This window comes from Ilyonectria robusta (assembly GCF_021365365.1).
Source record: "Ilyonectria robusta strain PMI_751 chromosome Unknown BGZ61scaffold_25, whole genome shotgun sequence".
In the NCBI taxonomy this organism is placed as follows: Eukaryota; Fungi; Ascomycota; class Sordariomycetes; order Hypocreales; family Nectriaceae; genus Ilyonectria; species Ilyonectria robusta.
The window spans coordinates 565,197-584,787 of record NW_025764459.1 but is presented as its reverse complement, the minus strand read 5'-3'; the positions used below and the strand labels follow the sequence as shown (position 1 = coordinate 584,787).

The following is a 19,591-nucleotide window of genomic DNA, read 5'->3' as shown; positions in this document are numbered from 1 at the left end:
TAGCAGAGTGAAGGAGTTTGAGAGTCGGAGCTTCTCGGTCCCATACAAGAAAGATAGCAATTGTACGGCTACTCAAAACAGTTCTTTGAAAATGTAAAAGAGAAAAGGGCACAGTAGCTGGTAAGAGTTTAGGAGGACATTCTCGGTAAAGTAACAGTTTGCCAACTTTCATCATCTAGACCTTTTCAAATGGCTTGGGCTTTCATATATAATGCTATGGAAATCCTGGCTCTGCTACCTGTCAAGCCCTCAAACTGGGGATGAGCGCATTAACCCCTAAATCTTCCCAGCCTCCTGCTGTAATGCCTTGTAAATCTCCGTCTCAATGCGATCCGAGCACTCAAGCACAAGCCGATCTTTTCTATGGTGTCAGCGACGAATCCCGTGCACATCTGAAGCAACATACCTCCGTAAGGAAGAATCTGGGTGGCAATTATACAGCCGATGTTGTTTGTGCGGTCAGCAAACCAAAACAGATTTGCCAACCCTTCCCATGACCCTGCACCGGCCGCTCGACCGGTGTCGGACGGAAAATGGCTGATGGAGAAGGACAGTCCCCAGCCTTCGGTGTGGTCGTCCGGCATAGGAAACAAAGGCGTCGGATTGGCTAGCTCGGGCTTCGCTACTGGAACGCACACGTTGCTGTACCGCGGTTTATCTGCAATTTGATCCTTGAACATATCTATCGTGAGGTGGTGGTCAGCAAAAGTTTGTCGGGGCCGTTGATACGGTGTTCAAATACCTCGAACAGTTGAAGGATTAAGGAACCGCGTTCCAGTCGGGGCGTCCAGTCCATCGTTCAACAGCATCGAAACCAGCCCTTCACTGTTAGCTAGGGTTTCATCGTGTGATAATGGACTCACTCATGAATTCTGCCGGCTTCCCAAAACACCCATGGCCTCCGGCGCAGGGAACCTTTACATCGCCCCGGGCGAATAATGGCTCTTGATACAGATGATCCGTGTGCGTCAGCTTTCCATCTGACGCTCTCCGGTTCATGTATGCTAGATTCGCCTTTGCCTCTTCCGATGGATGAAAGGTCACGCTGTGCATGCCAAGAGGCTCAAAGATCTTTTCGCGGAAGTATTCCTCTAGTGACTTTCCGGAGAGCCGCTCGATGATCACACCCACCCAGTCCATTGAAATTCCGTACTGGAATACTTCGCCTGGTTGATTGACGAGGGGACGGTTGATTCTGTGAACTGCCTCGCCCGAGAAGTCGTCGGCTCCGACCGGTCGGCCAAACTCGGCGAGTTTTTCATCCTCAAAGGCGTACCCGAAACCAGCTTGCAGTTATTAGCAGTGTTCAATCCGCGGCCATACATTCATGATTTTTTACCAGTGTGGTTGAGAAGCATCCGCAGCGTTATCCGCCGAACCTTGTCAACAAGCTCAAGCTTGCCCTCAGGGGTGCGCGTCAAGACTTTCACATCCTTCAGCTCAGGGCAAATGCTCTCCACCTGGTCCGCATCATCCAACTGAAGCAACCCCTGTTCTACAAGCTGCATGCACGCCACGGATGTCGCCAGCTTCGTGAAAGATGCGACCCAGAAAACAGTATCGACGGACATAGGTTCCTCGGACGCTATCCCTCTAGTGCCCGCGCAATGCTGGAAGATCGGTTGGCCGTCATTTCCGAACGCAGAGAAGACCAGGCCGGGAATCTTTCGGTCGGAGCCCCTGGTGGTGTATTCCGCGATGATGTCACGGAGCTTTGCCTGGAGGCTTGGTGACAGGGTTGGAGACATGTTGGGTGCGGAGTGTACGTAAGCAAGAGACGGAAGCTGAGCCGAGTATCATGTCCAAGGTCGTCTAAACCCGCTGCTGGGATAAGGATCACTTTGATGGCATCAACAGCGCCGAGGGGATTCTCTTGTTTGGTGGAGAGGGCGAGTATCTTCCGGAATAGGATAAAGCTCGGGGGACGGGTAAATATTTCTGAGGCTTGCTTAAAGAGGACCTTAGTGAGGGGTACTGCTTGTTCCCCCAAGTAACGACGCAATAACCTTTTCCTGCTTTGCGACTAAAGGGGAAGTCTATTATTCCGTATTATCTCGCGCCCGGTTTGGTAAGTTATAGATTTTTCCCCAGCTTGCATGGGGTTGAAACTCGAAAGTTATTATTAAGTTCGTATTCTGGGAGTGAGATATCATTATTAAAGGCTTAATATTTACCAGCGAGTGCTATGAAAGGTTTAATAGGGAACTGCCAATGCGACCGACGTGTATGGGAATAAAATCATATTCTACTAGTGCCTTCTTGATTAGAGACTTGTAGCCCTGAATTGGAAGCTCCCATTCCTTTCCAGAGAGATTATTTCGTCATCATTTTGCTGGTGTAATTCCCTCGTTTAGTTAGTACGGAGGGCGGGGTGGCCGGATTTACTACCTAATAGGGTGAAAACACAGAGCAACTCCAAGTCGTCGCAGGCGACAAGCCTGGACATAAAATCCGAGCGAAATGCCATCTGAATCTGATAAGACCAATGCGGACAGTCTTCTCACTATCAAAAATGTCCCAGTCTATCCGATATCAGTTCCTCCCCGGGCCCGTTGGGGAAATGCTGCGCTCCGCATCTCTAGCAACCACAGCATCTATTCCCCTAACGGGCCGCTTGGTTATCACCACCGGCCATGTCGGCCTGAATCTCGAGACGGGAGAATTCGTCACCAGTTCTCTCGAGGATGAGTTCAATGCCGTCTTCAACTGCCTCGACGCTGCCCTCAAGAATGGTGGAGTGAGGGGCGGCCTCGCTTCAGCACACAAGATCGTTGCGTATCTTCTTCGTGCCGAGGACGAAGCAGTCATGCTGGCCGTCTTTCGCCAGCGCTGTCCGGGCCATACGCCGACCTGGTCATCCGTGGTCGTTGCTGGCATGATCAACCCCGGGGTCAATGCGGAGGTGCAGGCCGAGGCGATTGCCGCCGAGTAGGTTGGGTCGGACGGGCGGAGGGATCAGGAACCTGGGGTCGATTCAGCAACACTGTATGAGTAGTTGAGATAGGCAAGAAACGACTCTTGGTTAACACGAATATGGGTGGATTAGTCGACAAGGGCGTGTCTGCACCACGGGGTCATTAATCGAACTCGGATCCAAGGTCGATGTCTTTTATGTATGCTATGGAGGACGTCAGGAAACCCAACAGTGGCAAGCCGAGTTTGATATGAATCTAATTTTTTTTCCATGCATTTCTATTCTATGCCCCAGAAACCACGACGCAATAGAACGATTCAAAGTGCACCATTTTGTGAAGTTCGATCCGGCATGTTTCGGTAGGGGTTGCTAGGATCTGCCAGCTCCTCCTCAACCGACTGTATCGTCTTGACAACCTTTGCAGGGGCACCCAGGGCGATCGAGTAAGGGGGAAGGCTCTTGGTCACGACGGCACCGGCACCGACTGTGCATCCTCGGCCAATGGTGACGCCGGGCAGGATCACGACGTTGCCACCGATCCAGCAGTCATCCTCAATCCTGATGGGATGGCCGAACTCGACGAACTTGATACGGGAGAGCACACTCGTCTCGTGGCCTGCCGTATAAATGTGGACGTTGGGACCCATTTGCACGCGGTCGCCAATGATGACGAGGCTGGTGTCGAGGATGGTGAGGCTGGAAGAGGTTTAGCATCATTTGGTTTCTGGATAGTTGTCAAGGTACTGACCCGAAGTTCATGAAGCAGTTCTCGCCAATGGAGATGTTGCTGCCGTAGTCGGGCGAGAAGGGGGGCTCGATAAAGGTACCCTCGCCGACCTTGCCGAGGATTTCCCCGAGCATCTCTAGGCGCTTGGTGGCGATCTGTTCGTGGTCGCCAGTGTTGGGGTCCAAGTTGTTGAACTTGTAGGCCAGGCCACGGGCCCTGTGGCGGCCCTCCAACAGCTTGGGGATGAGTGGGTTGTAGCTACGGATAGCAGGTGAGACAGTGCTCTTCGGTCACTGATAGCAGGATGGACGTACAGCATGCCAGACACCATCTTCTCATACTCATCGCACCAGGGGGTGCCCTGCAGGCCCTTGGCGATCTCAATGATCTCTTGGTCAATCTCCTGCTTGGCCATGATGATAGCTGGTGCGGGCTAGCGGAAGAGAAGGCTGGTGATTAAATGAAGAGCTTATCGGAGCAAGGGGCAAGGGGCGAGTGATGTTTGTCAGAGGATGATGCGGTGCAAGACTTGGCCGATGCGGAGGTTGTGAAGCTGATGCTGGTTTTAAAACCGGAAATCAGTGAGACCTTACTTCCGGATCGGGTTATAAGGCAAGAGGGCTTCCTCCAGTGCCGCTTCCCCTCTCCGGGTCCACAGTGTAATCGCTAGGGGAGGTATCTCTTCGATGTAACCCGCTTATCGGCGTCGACGTCATGAAGCGTTCCTTCGACTTCCCAGGAACTTCCAAGTCTCGAGCCTTCTACCGGGCCACTGGGGACAATTCCGCCGCGCTTGCACTGCAGTTGAAACAAGGCGCATCCTCTGATTTTGGAGGCAAAAATTCACACAATTAGATTTGAATTCATCATAATATGATAGATGTACAAGTCGATGTCTTTGCCTCAGGAGGTTATGTTGAAACAATACCAAGAAGATTTCCGTGCCATGGAGCTCCGAATCGGCCAATTTATGACGTGCAGGCGATCACACTAATCCAACATCTTTCTGCCTGGACCAAGTACTCCAATATTCACAAAAGGTACCAATAGTCGGTCAGAGGCTTGGGAGTTCTTCTCGCCTGGCTGACGGCACGTGGAGAATGACATCAATCCGACAGTGTGGGTAAAAGGCAACGCTTGATATATATCATTGAGCTGAGAACTTGACATATGGATACACAATGATCGCTAGTACAAATTGGTCATTTGGCAATAGGTATACAAATAGCTGTCGAGGAGTTTTTACAGCTTGCGGACTGTCTTCTTTTGACGGGCAGCCAGTTCACGGTGCGCGGTATGGGCATTGAGGGAGCCTTGCTCCAAAGCACCGTCGATGGCCGCTCGCCATCCATGCGCCCAATCCGCAGATGCGAACAGGATGTTTCCATGACGGCTTTGGAGTTCGTCCTGATACTTGGACATGTAGCCAGGCTGCCACCACGCGGGACCACCCTTGGAGAAGGGATCGGAGCTCCAGTTGTGCAGGATCTGAGGAGTCATTAGCATTTGCAGCGCAGGCAGGGTTCGGAGTATCTTACCAGCCGCTTCACGTCCATGGGATGGAGCTTGTTCAGGGCTCCGATTGTCTTCTCGGCGTCATTCTGAGGCACGAAAGTTTCACGCTCGTCAGCGCCAAACGCTACGACGTGCACATCGCCGTTGGGCAGGACGCCATCGCCGTAGCCGTACATGAGAAGGCCAGGGAAGCGCATGCCGTTCCATCTCTCGAGCTCTTTGTTACTGACGTCGGCGTGGATCTTGGTCATATGATTGACGTGGCCAATGTTGATGGCCTCCTGTCGGCGCTGGGACAGCGGAGGGGAGAACTGAATGTCCCGTAGAACGTTGAGAGGAATTGTGCTGATGATCTTGCGAGCGCGAAAGACATCTCCCTTGGTGGTACTCACAGTCACGGGCTGGTCGCCCGACGACTCTTGCTCGATGGACTTGACCGGCGCCGAGAAGGCGTAGTCAAGGCCAGCCTCTGCCGCCTCCTCAAACATACGCTTAGCAAGTGCCGTCTGGCCGTCTCTCAGCTTGTACCTCAGCCAAACATCGGTAAAGTTATCAGAGCTATGCATGAGAAGGGCATGGGAGCGGATCATATCCCAGAGACTAGACTCCTTCATCCTGCCTCCGGAGATGTGAAGCAGCAGCGAGACCAGGAGGCCCTGCTCCTCGCTTGTGAGCTTGTGCTTGATCTCCTCGAAGCGGTCGTGGCAGGACAACTGGTCCCACTTCTCTACCGTGGCTCGGGGGACGATGGGGTTGTCGAGCTGTGCGTGGGGGAGCGGGCAGAGGGTGCGGCCGAATTGGCCGTCGACGTTGACGAACATGTCCCAGGCCTTGGCCTGCATCGCGCCGGCCTCTTCGTGGCTTAGCTTGCGCGGCTCAGCTCCTGTTGGCTCGGGTTAGTTACACGGGTCTTGATAGGAAGGATAGAGTGATAGCTTACCGGGAACGTCGATTGTGTAATAGCCCTTGTGCATGTCCGGGCTTCCAGTGGTGATCAGGTCGTGGTCCATGCCATAGCGAACCATTTCTCTGAACAGGTATCCCATATGATGAGTTACCCAAGTCCCTCCCATCTCATAAAGAAAGCCTGAGAAGCGTCAGTGAGATCATGTATGAACCTCAAGATACGGGTGTCAATCTTACCATCTTTCTTGGCAGTATAGGTACGGCCGCCAACTCGATCTCTGGCCTCGATGAGAAGAACATCATGGTCTGGCACGGACGCAATTAATATTGAAAAGATAGCTGTGGGATATATCGCTTACTCAAGAGAGCGAGGTCGCGGGCAGCAGAAAGGCCTGCATAACCTGCGCCGATGATGATGGTGTCGTAGGTCTTAGTGGCTGAGGGAACGGAGCGCGATGGCGAAATCACAGCATCGCTCTCAATACCCGCCTGCATGCCACTGGAGGGCGTCCATACGTGACCGTCTCGAGTCTTGGTGGCCATGGTGATGTGGTCTGGTGAGCAGCTGATGCAAGCTTAGAGGGTCGATTCAAGCAGCAGAAGATGACGCTTATCTGAGCCAATCCTCCAGTAATGAGTCTAGGCAAACACCGAGTCCTCAATAGCCGGTCCGAGATGTGGGACGTCCCTTTTTAGACCCGTCCTCTAACTTCCTTAACTTAGCGTTGACTGTCTCCGAATTGGAGACGATTTCCTATTTCCTTTTCAGGTAGTACGAGACCCCGCACTTGGTCTATTACTATTTTTGGTTGTTCGAGTTATTTCCGCATCAGGCAATACTGCCAACACTCGGCACTAGTTCACGCCACAGACTCCGGAGCTTCGTCAGGTCTCAAACACGACAGCACGACAGCTACTTAACGCCTGCCGATATCCAAGGATCAGGGCCTCGATTCGTTCCAGAGCAAGCGAGATTGCATCAATAAGCCCTCCATCCTCAGCCCAACCAATCCCTTTCTACACTAGTCCACCTCTCACGCCACCACAGCCATGCCTGACTTCACCGGCCTCGAGCTTACCGGAAAGACGGCCATTGTCACGGGTGCTTCCCGGTACGAGACTCCTCCTTCTCTATATTAGCTGCCCTCTTACATCTGGCTGTTTGGCTTGCGAACTAACAGATCCCTGCAGCGGTCTTGGCTCCGGCATTGCAGTCCTGCTCGGAAAGCGAGGCGCCAATGTCGTTGTGAACCATGTCTCAGCCAGCAGCAAAGAGCGCGCTGAGAAGGTTGCCAAGGAGATTGAAGCCAACGGCACCAAGGCCATCGTCGTCCAGGCCGACGTTGGCAAGAGCGAGGATATCCCCAAGCTGGTTGACGCTGCGCTGAAGATCAGCTCCACTGGCAAGATTGAGATTCTTATCCACAAGTAAGTCTACGCCTCTGCTTCAATTCCATGACCGAGACAGGCCAGCTTACAGTTTCCAAAGCGCTGCCCAAGGCAACGAGGCCAACCTTGTAGACACAACCGAGGACTTTTACACACGCCACTTTGACGCCAACGTCAAGGGTCCTATCTTCCTTACCAAAGCATGTGAGCCCCATCTGCCCAAGGGCGGCCGCATCGTCTTCATCTCTTCCGCCGGCGCTCGTCTGGGCGTTGCCGGCCAGACCGTCTACGCTGCCACCAAGGCCGCCGACGAGGCGCTGGTGCGCGTCTGGGCCAAGGAGCTGGGCCAGTCGCACGGAATTACAGTCAACTGCGTCAACCCTGGACCCATTGCGACAGGTAAGATCGAGTCCCCCGTACGTAGAACCCAACCGCTAACTACAGACTGTAGACCAGTGGTTCCAGAGTGACGAACAGTTCCTTAAAGATATGCAGCCTCTGATCGACTCTACTCCCGCTGCGGCCCGTGTCGGCGAGGTTGATGATATTGCGCCCCTGGTGGCCTTCCTTTGCAGCGATGACGCAAAGTGGACGACAGGATCGGTTCTCTCGGCCAACGGTGGCTTGTATAACTAAGCGTCTCCGGCAAAATAGTAAATTAAATTCATTTTGAGTACGGTCGTAATATTGTATTGTATCTCTAGTCTAAAGCGTGCAGATAAGCCCCGTGATGTCCGTAGTTGATCCAAACAGGGCGCATGACTGTAAGAGTCGCTCAGATAAGCCAATGGTCCCTCAACCGGCCATCTCATGTCCTTCCAAGAAGTATTCCGTAAATTTTTCGTCTATTCTCTCCGTCTCAAATCAGTCGTTTTTCAAGCTTAGCTGTTGATTTTGGTATTAGCCATTACTCGGAGAGCCCGTCTCGAAATTCTCCGCCACCCTAATGCACACTGTACCCGTTTGGTGAAGGTTAGGCCGTTCGAATTTATTAGTGGACCAAGCCGCTTCACCCGGATTTCCCAACTCTCCCCTCTTCTCGCCGACAAGTCGCATCGCTCATAATTACGACACCTTCTCTCACCTCACCTCACCTCAATTCTCCCACAGCACCATATCCGCAATGTCCCAGGCCAAGGCCCCGCGCGAGTTCAAGTTCGTAGGCGCTTACAGCCGGAAACGTCGCCGCAGAAATGGCATCGATCCCAATGGCCCTCCCCGGAACTGCACTGCTGGTGCTACCACGCATCCGCCAGCGTCAACACCGGCGAGGACATCGACCTCGAGTCCCAGGACCGTCCAGGGAAAGGAGAGCGTTGGAGAGAAGCCGGCAAACAGTGCGCCGCCTCCGTCAACAAAACCGCCAGAACCTCAATCAGGCCCAGTCGAAACTCCTTTGCTTTCCGACGAAGCAGTCAACCTAATCGAGAGCGAGATGCTTCTGAACCCACCGACCGAGACCATCAGCCAGGACAGCAATATTGACTGGTCACATTCGAATTTGATGAACCCATTTCTCGACCCGGGGCCGTCATTCATGGCTCCATTCGATCATCTCCCCATTTACTTCGGACCCGATGTTCCTCTTGTGCACTTGGACGAAAACTCGTCTACCGATAACTCGCCTCAGAATAACGTCGATGGATCTACCCTGCAAACCGACGGCGACGGCGACGGCGTAAGAATAGAATCTGCGACAACCACAGACCCTTCCACGATCGACGAGATTGTCCTACCATCACTCAACTCCCAGGAAGCACCATGCAACATCAGCCTCACGATCACCCAGCTGCTAACCCGATGTACGATAAAGTCTTGTATATTACCTTGATCTTTGTTTCTGACTGCGTACAGATGACCAGGAGTTCTGTGTCATGCCACTAACCCACGACTTCGACGCAAACCCGTTTCGCTTCGATGCCGAGACAGGAAGAGGCTCTCAACTTCTCCTCCACTGCATCCTGGCGCTTTCCTACAAACACATCAATCGAGATACAGGTTCTTGTGCCGACGAGGCCAAATCACATAAGAAGAAGGCGCTTCAGATGCTGAGGGATATGGAGGGCGCATCACAAGCTTCGCCGCTTGAGGCTTCCTTCTTGGATGCTGTCTTGATTCTGATGACATTAGACGTAATTAAATCTTGCCTTACATTATTAACAAAGGAGATGCTGACTTTGGAAAGTGCGCTACATCGGCCCATGGACCATGGGTCTGGTATCTGAAGAGGGCACACAAGATGATTCAAGCGACCGAATCTCTCAACATCAAGAAGACCCCACGGATGCAAGCGCGCATCGAAATGCTCGTCTGGTATTTATTCTTTGAACCAAGGTTACGCCAGCAAGGTCTAACTTACTCAGGTGGGACGTCACTCTCGCTCTTACACGCCGTCAAGGCTGCGTTCTCTCCGAATCCACCATCATCAGCCTCTTCAACCACGACGAAGACAACAAGACCTTCTACAGCGTCTCCGGCTGCCCAGAAGCGCTCTTCCGACAGATGATCCGCCTCGGATCGTACGCATGGGAATGTGAACTAGTTGCAAACATGACATGTGCGAAATTCGACATGGGCCCGGTCCTCGAGGTAGAAAGCAAAATCAGGGAGTGGACTGATCCAGACTACGGCAATCTCCACCACCAATACCTCTCCGACACAGCACCGGGCTGTGACCTGGGCGACGTGGCACACTACAAGGAAGATTTGCACCACTGCGCCGAAGCTTGGCGATACGGCCTGCTCATCTACATCGCGCGCGTCTTCAGGTGGCAGCGCGACCAGCCCGCACCGCCAGTGTTGGGCTTCCTGGCGCGCAAGACGCTCAACCACGTATCGTCGTGCAGATATACCTCGATGTTGCAGAAGCAGCTGCTTCTCCCCGTGTTTCTGGCAGGGTGCGAGACGTCGGATGAGCACCTCCGCCAGACGGCGAGGACATACTGTAGTTGGTGGAACGAGCGCACTCGCTATGACATGTTTCTGACAGCCAATGCTCTGCTGGAGGAGGTATGGTCGAATGATAGCCCGAATGCTTGGTGGGGATCTACCATTGACCAGAAGAGCCGGTCGAATGTCGGGTCGGGGGATGCGAGGCAGTATTTGTTCGGATAGGGAATCGGTCGAGGAATTTTCGAGTCGATAGTCTAGTGAAACTGGTATTTATGACATCGATTCGGCGTTGGCGTTGGATGAAGTCGTAAAAACTCCATATTTTCGATGAACTTGAGCTTGTTGAGCATCTCCTGTTCCGTCGCTGTGGGAAGACGCACCTGTTAAAGCCATCGATCAAGCTACCATATCAGTAAAGATATAGAGCCACAACACTTCAGCTGGATCTTGTCGTTAACCAACGTTATCCGGGTGGTCTGATGTCGCGTCTTTCGTTTTGGGAGGTGGAAGACAGCATTGGGGTTCCGCGTGTTTGGCAGGTTTGAAGACAAGAGCCAACGGGCCCTTCAGAAACACCTTGAAGATCAACGAAGAGAAAAGGGAAGGGAAAATGGAAAGCGAGGGCTGGGAAGGCTGGTTGCCATAGATTATCTGTTGCATTTCCAGCTACGCCGAGAGTGGAATGAGCACTCCGTCAATGCGCATCGCAATAATGTCCTATAGTAGATGTGTCATTATCTTTTATTGCATGTCTTCTTCCGTTTCTAGAAATGCTTCATTCTTGGCAAACTACCTAGAAGGGCAAATGGGGACTCGCCACGTGTTTAAGGCCTCATCCAGGGTTAAAATTGGCAAATGCAAGTCGAGATCGCCTAATGCCGGCAGTGTTCCAGACAGCTGCATCGTCAATATTGGGAAAATTTCCTCGGCTCAGGGGAGGAGTTCCTAGCGGCGAACTTGATGGGGTTCGTATCAGAAAGCTTAGCAATATTCCCATCATGCCAACAGTCCGGGCTAGAGCTTGTTAGCCTTCCGTAATACCCTGTTCGACATGGCCTGGGACGGTTTCTGCCCGCTATTGCCGACGAACTTCGGGCTGTCTCACTGGGGATAGACAAGCTCGACTTGAGGGGTCCTGTCAACCATTTCTCTTTTGGGGTACTACATATGGGCAGTTTCCGACGGCTGCCGCATTGAGAGGTAGGATGGCACCACCAGACACTGTTCGAATTCCACCCCACACACGTCTTTCGTGACTGCAGGGCACATTATTGCTCCAACAGTACAAGAAATTACAAGATACCCGCAGCACGGTAGAATGGATGTGGAGCGGATATTGCGTATTCCTAAATTGGGCGCGTGTGAAACGGTGCAGTACCCGTTCACAATATTGCACAATGTAGGTAGGGTTGTTTGTTCAAGACAGCCTGCGACTTTTCACAAAGACGTGGGTTGACGTTTTGATTGGGACAAGTTCTGAGTTGTTTACGACAATTTGTGATCAATTTTCAGCAGCATAACAACATTATATGTATTTTATGCCCTCAGCCTGAGGTTCGCTTTAACTGTAATATAGCTTTTCAATATTTTTTGAGAGAATGTGAAGCGATACTGTAAGATAGCTTGTGACACTCCGCCTCGCGCTCTGGTACTCTAGGGTATGTTAGGTTCGATATATCTCACGCTGTCAACGCTCGCTTATTTTCGCGCCATCCTGTGCAAACCTCAACATACCGGAAGATCGGTTCTTGCAACATCACCTACTTCCATCCATTCCCGAAGCCGTAGCATCGCCAGCTCCTTCCAAACACAGCATATCTTGTTATCAATTGAAAGGATTAGGGAAATACGGCGGACTAGATACCGTGACGTCATAACACCACTTTGGTGTCGGAGGCACTTATTGCCTAAATAGGCATTACCGGATTCGGGTCAACATCTCACACCCTAACTTTTGCTTCGCCTGATGGTCCATGAACTCCACGACGATTTTGGAGACGATCTTGACCAAAGGCGGGAGAGGGTCTACTTAAGCAAGGCATAACATCGTGATCAAATTTTGAAGATTCATAACCTCCAGATCACATCATCACCACCAGTCTTCTTCCCTCAGCCCGCCAAATACACCCATCACTACATACAACCAACAAAATGGCCACCATGGACAAGATCTTCGCCGGCTATTCCAAGCGACAGGCTGTACTTGAGAAGAGTAACAACCCTCTTGCGAAGGGTGTGGCCTGGGTCGAGGGCGAGCTCGTGCCTTTGCACCAAGCTCGCATTCCACTGCTCGACCAGGGCTTTATGCACTCCGACCTGACTTATGATGTGCCCTCCGTCTGGGAGGGACGTTTCTTCCGCCTCGACTGCCATATCGATCGTCTCGAGGCCAGCTGCAAGAAGATGCGCCTCAGGCTACCCATCCCCCGCGATGAGGTTAAGAAGATCCTCTGCGATATGGTCGCCAAGAGTGGCATCAAAGATGCCTTTGTCGAGCTGATCGTCACCCGTGGTCTTACCGGCGTCCGCGGCGCTCGACCTGAGGAGCTCCTTAACAACAACCTCTATATGTTTATCCAGCCTTATGTCTGGGTCATGGACCCCGACGTCCAATACAAGGGTGGCCACGCCATCGTCGCCCGGACTGTGCGCCGCGTCCCTCCCGGTGCGATCGATCCTACTATCAAGAACCTGCAATGGGGTGACTTGGTCCGCGGCCTCTTCGAAGCTTCTGACCGCGGAGCTACCTACCCTTTCCTAACGGATGGAGACTCCAACCTTACCGAGGGCTCGGGCTTCAACGTCGTCATTATCAAGGACGGCGTCCTCTACACCCCCGACCGCGGCGTGCTGCAGGGCATCACGCGAAAGAGCGTTATCGATGCTGCCCACGCTGCTGGTTACGAGATCCGCGTTGAGCATGTTCCCATTGCGGCTGTTTACGACGCCGACGAGATCTTGATGTGCACTACTGCTGGCGGCATCATGCCCATTACCGTTCTCGACGGCCAGCACGTGAAGGATGGAAAGGTAGGCCCCATTACAAAGGCTATTTGGGATGGTTACTGGGGCATGCATTATGACGACAAGTACAGTTTCGCGATCAACTATTAGCAAGGCCAAAGTGCATGATTTGTTTAAAGTAAAAAGAATAGAATAAAAATCGTTTAAAGCTCAAATAATCTTTCGGGTCTTGTTTAGTCCCGGTCTTCTGCTCAAACATAAACAACCTGACTGTTTATCACAATCAGTTCCGTTTCGCTTCTGCATCAATCTTTGAAGCTTCATCCTTCCCATCAAATTAGTCGTTAGAGAGTGGATGATATTACAGCTACGATATCGGAAAGGCCTAACTCCCAACAAGGCTCAGATCACGGGGTTTAGCAAGGCCGGACAGCGGCGAGCTCCTCAAGTGCGAATTTGGAACATTCGGGATCGAGTTTTATTGAAGTCGGGTTGTCCTAGAATAGGAAGTATCCCATGGTTGCGAAATCGTGGGGCGGATCGTCATATCTCAATCTGGGTTAATGCCTGTATGGATGCTCTGGATCACAAATACCACGTGAAGTGCTCACTCGCCTCCAGTGGGTATATTTAGTACCCGCTAGCCAAGATGAGTTCCGGCTACCCCGTTTTATCAGTGCCAATTTGGGAAATGCTGTATTGGGAAATAAGGCTTCCTGGCTGTTGCCGCGTGCGAACAAGCGAACACGATCGGAGCATGCCGACTAAGGGGTGGACCTGAGAATTATTCGAGACCATACTGCGCCGGCGGCCGATAGCTGCCGTTACAAAAGCTCCCGTCATGACTTCACGGTTGAGAAGGTTTGGCAAGATCTTCAGTTTTGCATGTAATTGGGCCTAATATTACTGTTGAATAAAGCGATTGTGGACTACCCAAATATGTCTTCTCAGGGCGCTCAGGACAGTATCGTCATCGTCGGGTGAGTTCAAGACGAATCCAACAATGGTGATTCAGTGATTGGTGTTGACTTGCGACTAGTGCAGGAATCATTGGCCTCGATGTAGCACTTGTCCTCTCCGAAAGAGGCTACGGGCGATCTATTACAGTTGTCGCTGAGTATCTACCTGGAGACACAGCACTATCTTATACATCCCCATGGTTAGTCAAAGCTCTTGGCGAGAAAGAAGACTTCAGCAACTCATTCCATCTGCAGGGCGGGATGTAATTTCTCGGCCATCTCGGGCACCGATGCCAACGCTCTGAAATGGGATCGGGCGGGATACTCTCATCTGAGCAAGCTTGCCTCCGAAAAGCCAGAATACACATTTGTGCAGAGGACACCATCGACTGAGCTTTGGGATGACAATGTTCCTCATGATAAGATCAAGGCTATGTCGGAATATCTGGAAGATGTGAGACTGAGTCTGAACCCTCCTGTGTGCGAGGACTCTACTGATTAGACCCAGTTCCGAACCCTCCCAGCTGATGAGCTGCCAGAGGGTGTCAAATTTGCCGCGTCTTTCACAACTCTGACCGTGAACGCGCCAAAGCATCTCCTCTACCTGTACAACAGGCTAAAGCAGGACTACGGCGTCCGCTTCATTAGACAGAAGCTCCCCAACCTCAGTGCAGCATTTTCAAGCCAGTCAACACACGTCGTTTTCAACTGCATTGGAAACGCGGCCAAGACCTTCCCTGGAGTTGAGGACCCCAAATGCTACCCAACCCGTGGACAGGTTCTCTTGGCGCTCGCGCCCGACGTGCAGACAAACATGATGAAGCACGGAAGGGATTATGAGACTTATGTAATTCCCCGGCCATTCTCAAAGGGGCACGTCATTCTCGGCGGCTACATGCAGAAAGGAAACGGGTAAGTCACCTATGGCTCTGGATTGGACCACCCACTGACCAGCTTACCAGCGATGGTGCCACCTACTCTTACGAAACGCAGTCTATCCTGGACCGCACTTCAGAGCTGAGTCAAGAGGTCAAGGAGGGCACTCCAGAGGTCCTCGCGGCATTCTCCGGCCTGCGTCCCTCACGTGAAGGCGGCACACGAGTTGAAAGGCAGGAACTGTCCATTGCTGGCCAGACGAGAACTGTCGTCCACAACTACGGAGCCGGAGGAACTGGCTTCCAAGCCGGCTACGGAATGGCATTGGATGCTGTAAATATTGCTGAGGACTTGCTTTCCCATGTTCAGAGAGGACTCCACTCAAAGCTGTGAGAGTGAGGGCGGTGAATAATCCATTTTCAGAGAAAGTCTGTAATGGTTTATTGAATCTGGAGCAGTCTAGAGCGGAAATTTATGTGCTGTTCATTCATTTGTCAAACGCTGTGTAATTGGAAATGGCCTGGTAGAACTCCAGACAGCCTCCCGTCCCAGCGAAGAAAGACCTTTTGACCACTTCAAGGACTGCAAGATGGGGCCAGTCTTGGATTGACTTTGCAATTGCCGAATCTTCTCCTGAATCGCGATGTCGTGGCGGAGCTGCAAGCCCCTGAGACAATGCATCCGAATCACCTGAGCGACAGCGGGGTCTGTCTGTCTCCACGAATCTGCCCCATGCATCAACGGCCGCTGGAGAGGGATGAGCGAACTAATCGGTATTGAGCCATAGTGCTGGTGAAGCGTCAGTCACAAGACCATGCTGTGTGGAAGGAACCTACTTGCCTTCGTGACGGAACTGTCTGGATCCATGATAATCCCTTCGGTGTCACACTCGGGGGGCCGTCGGGGATATCCTGAGCGCCGACTGGAGAGGCAAATCCTGTCCTGAGTGGTAGGTTTCGCCGTCCGTCTCTAGCACATCCAGTTGCCACCGCTCGGCCTCTCGCTCACCCTCAAACTCCGAGGCAGCGCGAGGGTCTCGCTTCTCTAGCTTGTGTGTTTCACACAAACACGCCCAACACCCTATTCTCACACCGTTGCTCGAGCTGCGGAGAGCTAATCAGGCCGGAATGAACGTGTTTGGAGCTATGGCTTGACGTACAAGGCAAAATTGATACTGCAAGTTGTTGGGCCACGTACCCCCTACCGTACACGCATCCATGAGGCCTGACGCTGACATCCGAAGCTTGCGAATGATGTAGATAGAAATAAAATCCCGCAGACCGAGAGCCGTGCCATCGCGAAGAAGCGACGCCTAGAGCCAGCACTACGTGTGGAAATAGTGGAAATAGCTGCAACATTTCACACTCTCGGAGGCTTGTCCCAGGAGGTATTACTCAAATGGCCATCAGTATTGCCGAGGGCTGTGACTCTCTGTGGGGTCGGAGAGGACGTGTGAGGCAGCCGGCAACTTGGTTTGGGATTCAAATTCCCTATCTCCCCAGCTGCTGAGATGCTTGCAGTATCACAGGCAACACGCAATGTGAGGGGCCACATTTCCAACTGCGAGGCTTACAACACAGAATCGTTTCATTCACACCGTGGGGGTCACTGGTCCGGCGGAGCCGCTGGTCTGGACTCCTGCAATCAACAAGATCTTGACCATCTGCAGCCCCAGTTCATCTCCGGAATGGAATCTAGATCGCGGCGCAGCATTGGCCAAACTGGGGTACAAATCCACTCTCCCCAAGACTCATGATACGGGGAAGTGTGCGCTATCCCACAAGCAGTAGTAAGGCATATGGCCCCTTGTAGTCAGTGCCATGCCTGAAAGGACGGCAATCTCACAATCAGATAGCTCAACACCGGATTGCTTATCTGGCCGTGTCCCAAATGCCGGGATATCGCGTCGAGCTGGTGGAAGCTTGTAGAAAGCTGATCCCCCTGTGATTTCTACACTTCAACGCTTACTTCTACTTGTGGAATAGTCTAAAGCGTCTCTGTTAGTCTCTCGTATCTAGTGTTCGAGAGCTTCTAAGTTTCTACCCCGCATGTGGCCAAGAATGTCCGGATAGACGGAAGCCGATAGACGGAAGCCCCGTGACCTCTTCTCCAACACAAGCGCGAGTCTTCTCCTCAGGCATTAATATTTAGTGTCTAGATAACCCGTCGTAATTTTCCCATGTCAACAAGACTTCATTCTGCGCACTCGCAACAATCGACAGCAACCAGCATCATGGAAAAGAAATCTGAGGATCTCGGTGCCAGGGACATTGACCGGTCTTCGGTCGGAAAGGGATCCCTTGTGGATCTCGACGAAAGACGCCTTCGTGCTCAAGGTCACAAAGCAGAACTTGAACGATCCTTTTCCTGGCTGGGTGCTATTTCTCTGGCATACAGGTTTGCCACTTCACCATTATACGCAAAGTTCCGACTGACATGGGCTGGATGACAGTATTTCAAACTCGTGGCTTACATATGCGTCAACCTTTGGTCTCGTACTCATCTACGGAGGCGGCGTGACCACCCTATTTGCCGTCCTTATTGCTGCTGTTGTTCAGTGGATTGTCTTCCTCGGCCTGGGCGAGCTATGCTCTGCATTCCCGTCATCTGGTGGCCAGTACCACTTCGTTTATATCCTCGCCCCGGCTAAGACCCGAAATTTTGCTGCCTATATAACGGGTTGTATTACTATTATTGCCTGGTGGATTGGTACCTGCTCTGGTATTATATATACAGCTATATCAGCATTTGGCTGTGCTGTTGCCTGGTTTCCAGACTTTGCACAGGAACGGTATCAAGTCTATCTATGCTATATCGGCGTCATCATACTATCGCGTAAGTTCTAGATATAGGGGAGTTTCACAAGCTAATAATTGTCAATAACAGTCATTCCAATCTACACGATCAAGCAAAGATATATTGACTACATGACCAAAGCCGCCACCGGCTTCTCGCTGATTGGTATGGTCCTCACTATTGCCGTATGTTTGGGAATGGCCGATAGCGACTATGCCCCTGGATCAATCCTGCTCGAGAACCGCGGTATCAGCGGCTGGAATGCGGGAACAGGCTGGCTTCTGTCTATTGCTGCTTCTCTCTACTGCTACTCTGCAAACGGCGCGGTTGTCCATATCGCTGAAGAGCTGCCAAACCCTGGACGCAAGCTTCCCCAGGTCTTGTAAGTTAACCAACTCGCTAATGGTACGCAAGGTTCTAACTCTCTCTCCAGGAATATGACTATGGCTATGGGTATTATTATTGTTATCCCATGGACTGTTGCTATACTGTTTTGCATCAAGGATCTCAACGCCGTCCAGAGTTCATTTCTTCCTAGCTTCGAGGTCTTCTACCAAGCCACTGGAAGCAGGTCAGCCGCAACCGCTCTGCAGGCATACCTAACCTTTCTTTACTATAGTGAGTTTTTGACGTGAGGTCCGGGCATATGTTTACTAACTCTGTTTTTAGCATGCATTCCTAGTCAGTGGGTGACTTGCAGCCGTATCACTTGGGCCTTCGCTCGTGACGTGAGTGAAAATTAGCAACTTTGAGACTTGGAAACCGCTAACCAGTCCATAGCAAGGTCTTCCGTTTTCGACGTATTGGCAGCACATCGATCCCGAGCGTGGCATCCCTTGGAGAACAACGGTCCTCTCTGCCGTGTTTTGCGCCATCTACGGTTTAATCTACATTGCGAGCACGGCAGCGTTTAACTCGATCATCAACGCAATGTGTCTCACTCTGAACCTCTCATACATTATTCCCCAGGCAATCCTGCTTACGCAAGGCCGCGACAAGCTGCCGCGACACACATACAATCTCGGCAGATGGGGTTACGCTGTCAACGCCTTCTCGGTCGTATTCTTGATTGTCATCGGCGTTGTGTTCTGTCTACCTCAGACAAACCCAACATCCATTAACACAATGAACTAGTGAGTACCTCCACCATATATCCTTGACGCATATTGCCGTTTGCTCCATTCGCTAACTGGTGCCGTAGCAACGCACCTGTCATCGTCGGATTATTCCTACTCATCTGCCTGCTCTATATTGAACGCCGCCATAAGTTCGATGGCCCCAAGATCGATTGGGACCTGCTTAACGAAATGAATACAGTTTCATAATCGCATTCAAATCCTTTATACTCTAAAATGCTATGGATGACGGGTCTTATTTACTAAAGGCGTAGAATGTATAAAACAGTATTAAATTTCAGAGACTGCAATTCTTCCCACTCCCGCCCAACTAAATACTTCGGTATTGTGGAAGTAAAACTTTAAAATCTGGCTTTATCTTGTTGTTTTCAATTTCCAATATATCAAAAAGATTACTATCAAGAAGTTAGGGTGCCCTAGTACACATACCCAGAGGGGGGACTAGAAGCTCAACAGTATAAAATAAAAAACTAACAATTGTATCAAGAATAAAGAAGATTGGGACATGATGTAAATA

The 19,591-nt window shown here is 51.6% G+C and overlaps 9 protein-coding genes across 9 annotated transcripts; 6 read left to right on the top strand and 3 right to left on the bottom strand.

Annotated features, from left to right (window-relative positions):
* Nucleotides 1-224: 224 nt before the first annotated feature.
* Nucleotides 225-1,748, bottom strand: BGZ61DRAFT_399998 (beta-lactamase/transpeptidase-like protein; the record flags this gene model as incomplete). The annotated part of the gene is made up of 6 exons (XM_046243022.1): nucleotides 225-356; nucleotides 407-682; nucleotides 743-820; nucleotides 864-1,286; nucleotides 1,340-1,610; nucleotides 1,653-1,748. 6 exons carry the CDS (start codon nucleotides 1,746-1,748, stop codon nucleotides 277-279), a joined length of 1,224 nt encoding a protein of 407 aa, XP_046098473.1. The 3' UTR covers nucleotides 225-276.
* Nucleotides 1,749-2,512: 764 nt separating this feature from the next.
* On the top strand, nucleotides 2,513-2,932 carry BGZ61DRAFT_498166 (uncharacterized protein; the record flags this gene model as incomplete). The annotated part of the gene is made up of 1 exon (XM_046251249.1): nucleotides 2,513-2,932. The coding sequence occupies one exon, from the start codon at nucleotides 2,513-2,515 to the stop codon at nucleotides 2,930-2,932; it is 420 nt and encodes a 139-aa protein (XP_046098472.1).
* A 1,896-nt stretch (nucleotides 2,933-4,828) lies between these two features.
* On the bottom strand, nucleotides 4,829-6,787 carry BGZ61DRAFT_399993 (uncharacterized protein). Its single transcript, XM_046243021.1, has 5 exons — nucleotides 6,422-6,787; nucleotides 6,300-6,368; nucleotides 6,097-6,243; nucleotides 5,180-6,039; nucleotides 4,829-5,129 (listed from the first exon to the last, which is right to left on the bottom strand). Exons 1-5 carry the CDS (start codon nucleotides 6,603-6,605, stop codon nucleotides 4,884-4,886), a joined length of 1,506 nt encoding a protein of 501 aa, XP_046098471.1. The 5' UTR covers nucleotides 6,606-6,787; the 3' UTR covers nucleotides 4,829-4,883.
* A 155-nt stretch (nucleotides 6,788-6,942) lies between these two features.
* BGZ61DRAFT_592465 (uncharacterized protein) lies at nucleotides 6,943-8,133 on the top strand. The gene is made up of 4 exons (XM_046256729.1): nucleotides 6,943-7,174; nucleotides 7,254-7,490; nucleotides 7,552-7,850; nucleotides 7,903-8,133. The coding sequence occupies exons 1-4, from the start codon at nucleotides 7,113-7,115 to the stop codon at nucleotides 8,085-8,087; spliced, it is 783 nt and encodes a 260-aa protein (XP_046098470.1). The 5' UTR covers nucleotides 6,943-7,112; the 3' UTR covers nucleotides 8,088-8,133.
* A 376-nt stretch (nucleotides 8,134-8,509) lies between these two features.
* BGZ61DRAFT_592464 (fungal-specific transcription factor domain-containing protein) lies at nucleotides 8,510-10,748 on the top strand. Its single transcript, XM_046256728.1, has 4 exons — nucleotides 8,510-9,253; nucleotides 9,306-9,583; nucleotides 9,637-9,764; nucleotides 9,815-10,748. The coding sequence occupies exons 1-4, from the start codon at nucleotides 8,575-8,577 to the stop codon at nucleotides 10,563-10,565; spliced, it is 1,836 nt and encodes a 611-aa protein (XP_046098469.1). The 5' UTR covers nucleotides 8,510-8,574; the 3' UTR covers nucleotides 10,566-10,748.
* A 1,746-nt stretch (nucleotides 10,749-12,494) lies between these two features.
* On the top strand, nucleotides 12,495-13,457 carry BGZ61DRAFT_364292 (aminotransferase; the record flags this gene model as incomplete). Its single annotated transcript, XM_046241508.1, has 1 exon — nucleotides 12,495-13,457. The coding sequence occupies one exon, from the start codon at nucleotides 12,495-12,497 to the stop codon at nucleotides 13,455-13,457; it is 963 nt and encodes a 320-aa protein (XP_046098468.1).
* A 789-nt stretch (nucleotides 13,458-14,246) lies between these two features.
* Nucleotides 14,247-15,535, top strand: BGZ61DRAFT_537812 (FAD dependent oxidoreductase; the record flags this gene model as incomplete). The annotated part of the gene is made up of 5 exons (XM_046254583.1): nucleotides 14,247-14,287; nucleotides 14,347-14,466; nucleotides 14,522-14,720; nucleotides 14,775-15,178; nucleotides 15,229-15,535. The coding sequence occupies 5 exons, from the start codon at nucleotides 14,247-14,249 to the stop codon at nucleotides 15,533-15,535; spliced, it is 1,071 nt and encodes a 356-aa protein (XP_046098467.1).
* Nucleotides 15,536-15,629: 94 nt separating this feature from the next.
* On the bottom strand, nucleotides 15,630-16,696 carry BGZ61DRAFT_483552 (uncharacterized protein; the record flags this gene model as incomplete). Its single annotated transcript, XM_046249507.1, has 4 exons — nucleotides 15,630-15,908; nucleotides 15,979-16,079; nucleotides 16,340-16,454; nucleotides 16,508-16,696. 4 exons carry the CDS (start codon nucleotides 16,694-16,696, stop codon nucleotides 15,630-15,632), a joined length of 684 nt encoding a protein of 227 aa, XP_046098466.1.
* A 679-nt stretch (nucleotides 16,697-17,375) lies between these two features.
* On the top strand, nucleotides 17,376-19,263 carry BGZ61DRAFT_498159 (amino acid/polyamine transporter I; the record flags this gene model as incomplete). The annotated part of the gene is made up of 7 exons (XM_046251248.1): nucleotides 17,376-17,539; nucleotides 17,595-17,977; nucleotides 18,029-18,320; nucleotides 18,372-18,556; nucleotides 18,608-18,666; nucleotides 18,719-19,071; nucleotides 19,140-19,263. 7 exons carry the CDS (start codon nucleotides 17,376-17,378, stop codon nucleotides 19,261-19,263), a joined length of 1,560 nt encoding a protein of 519 aa, XP_046098465.1.
* Nucleotides 19,264-19,591: the final 328 nt, after the last annotated feature.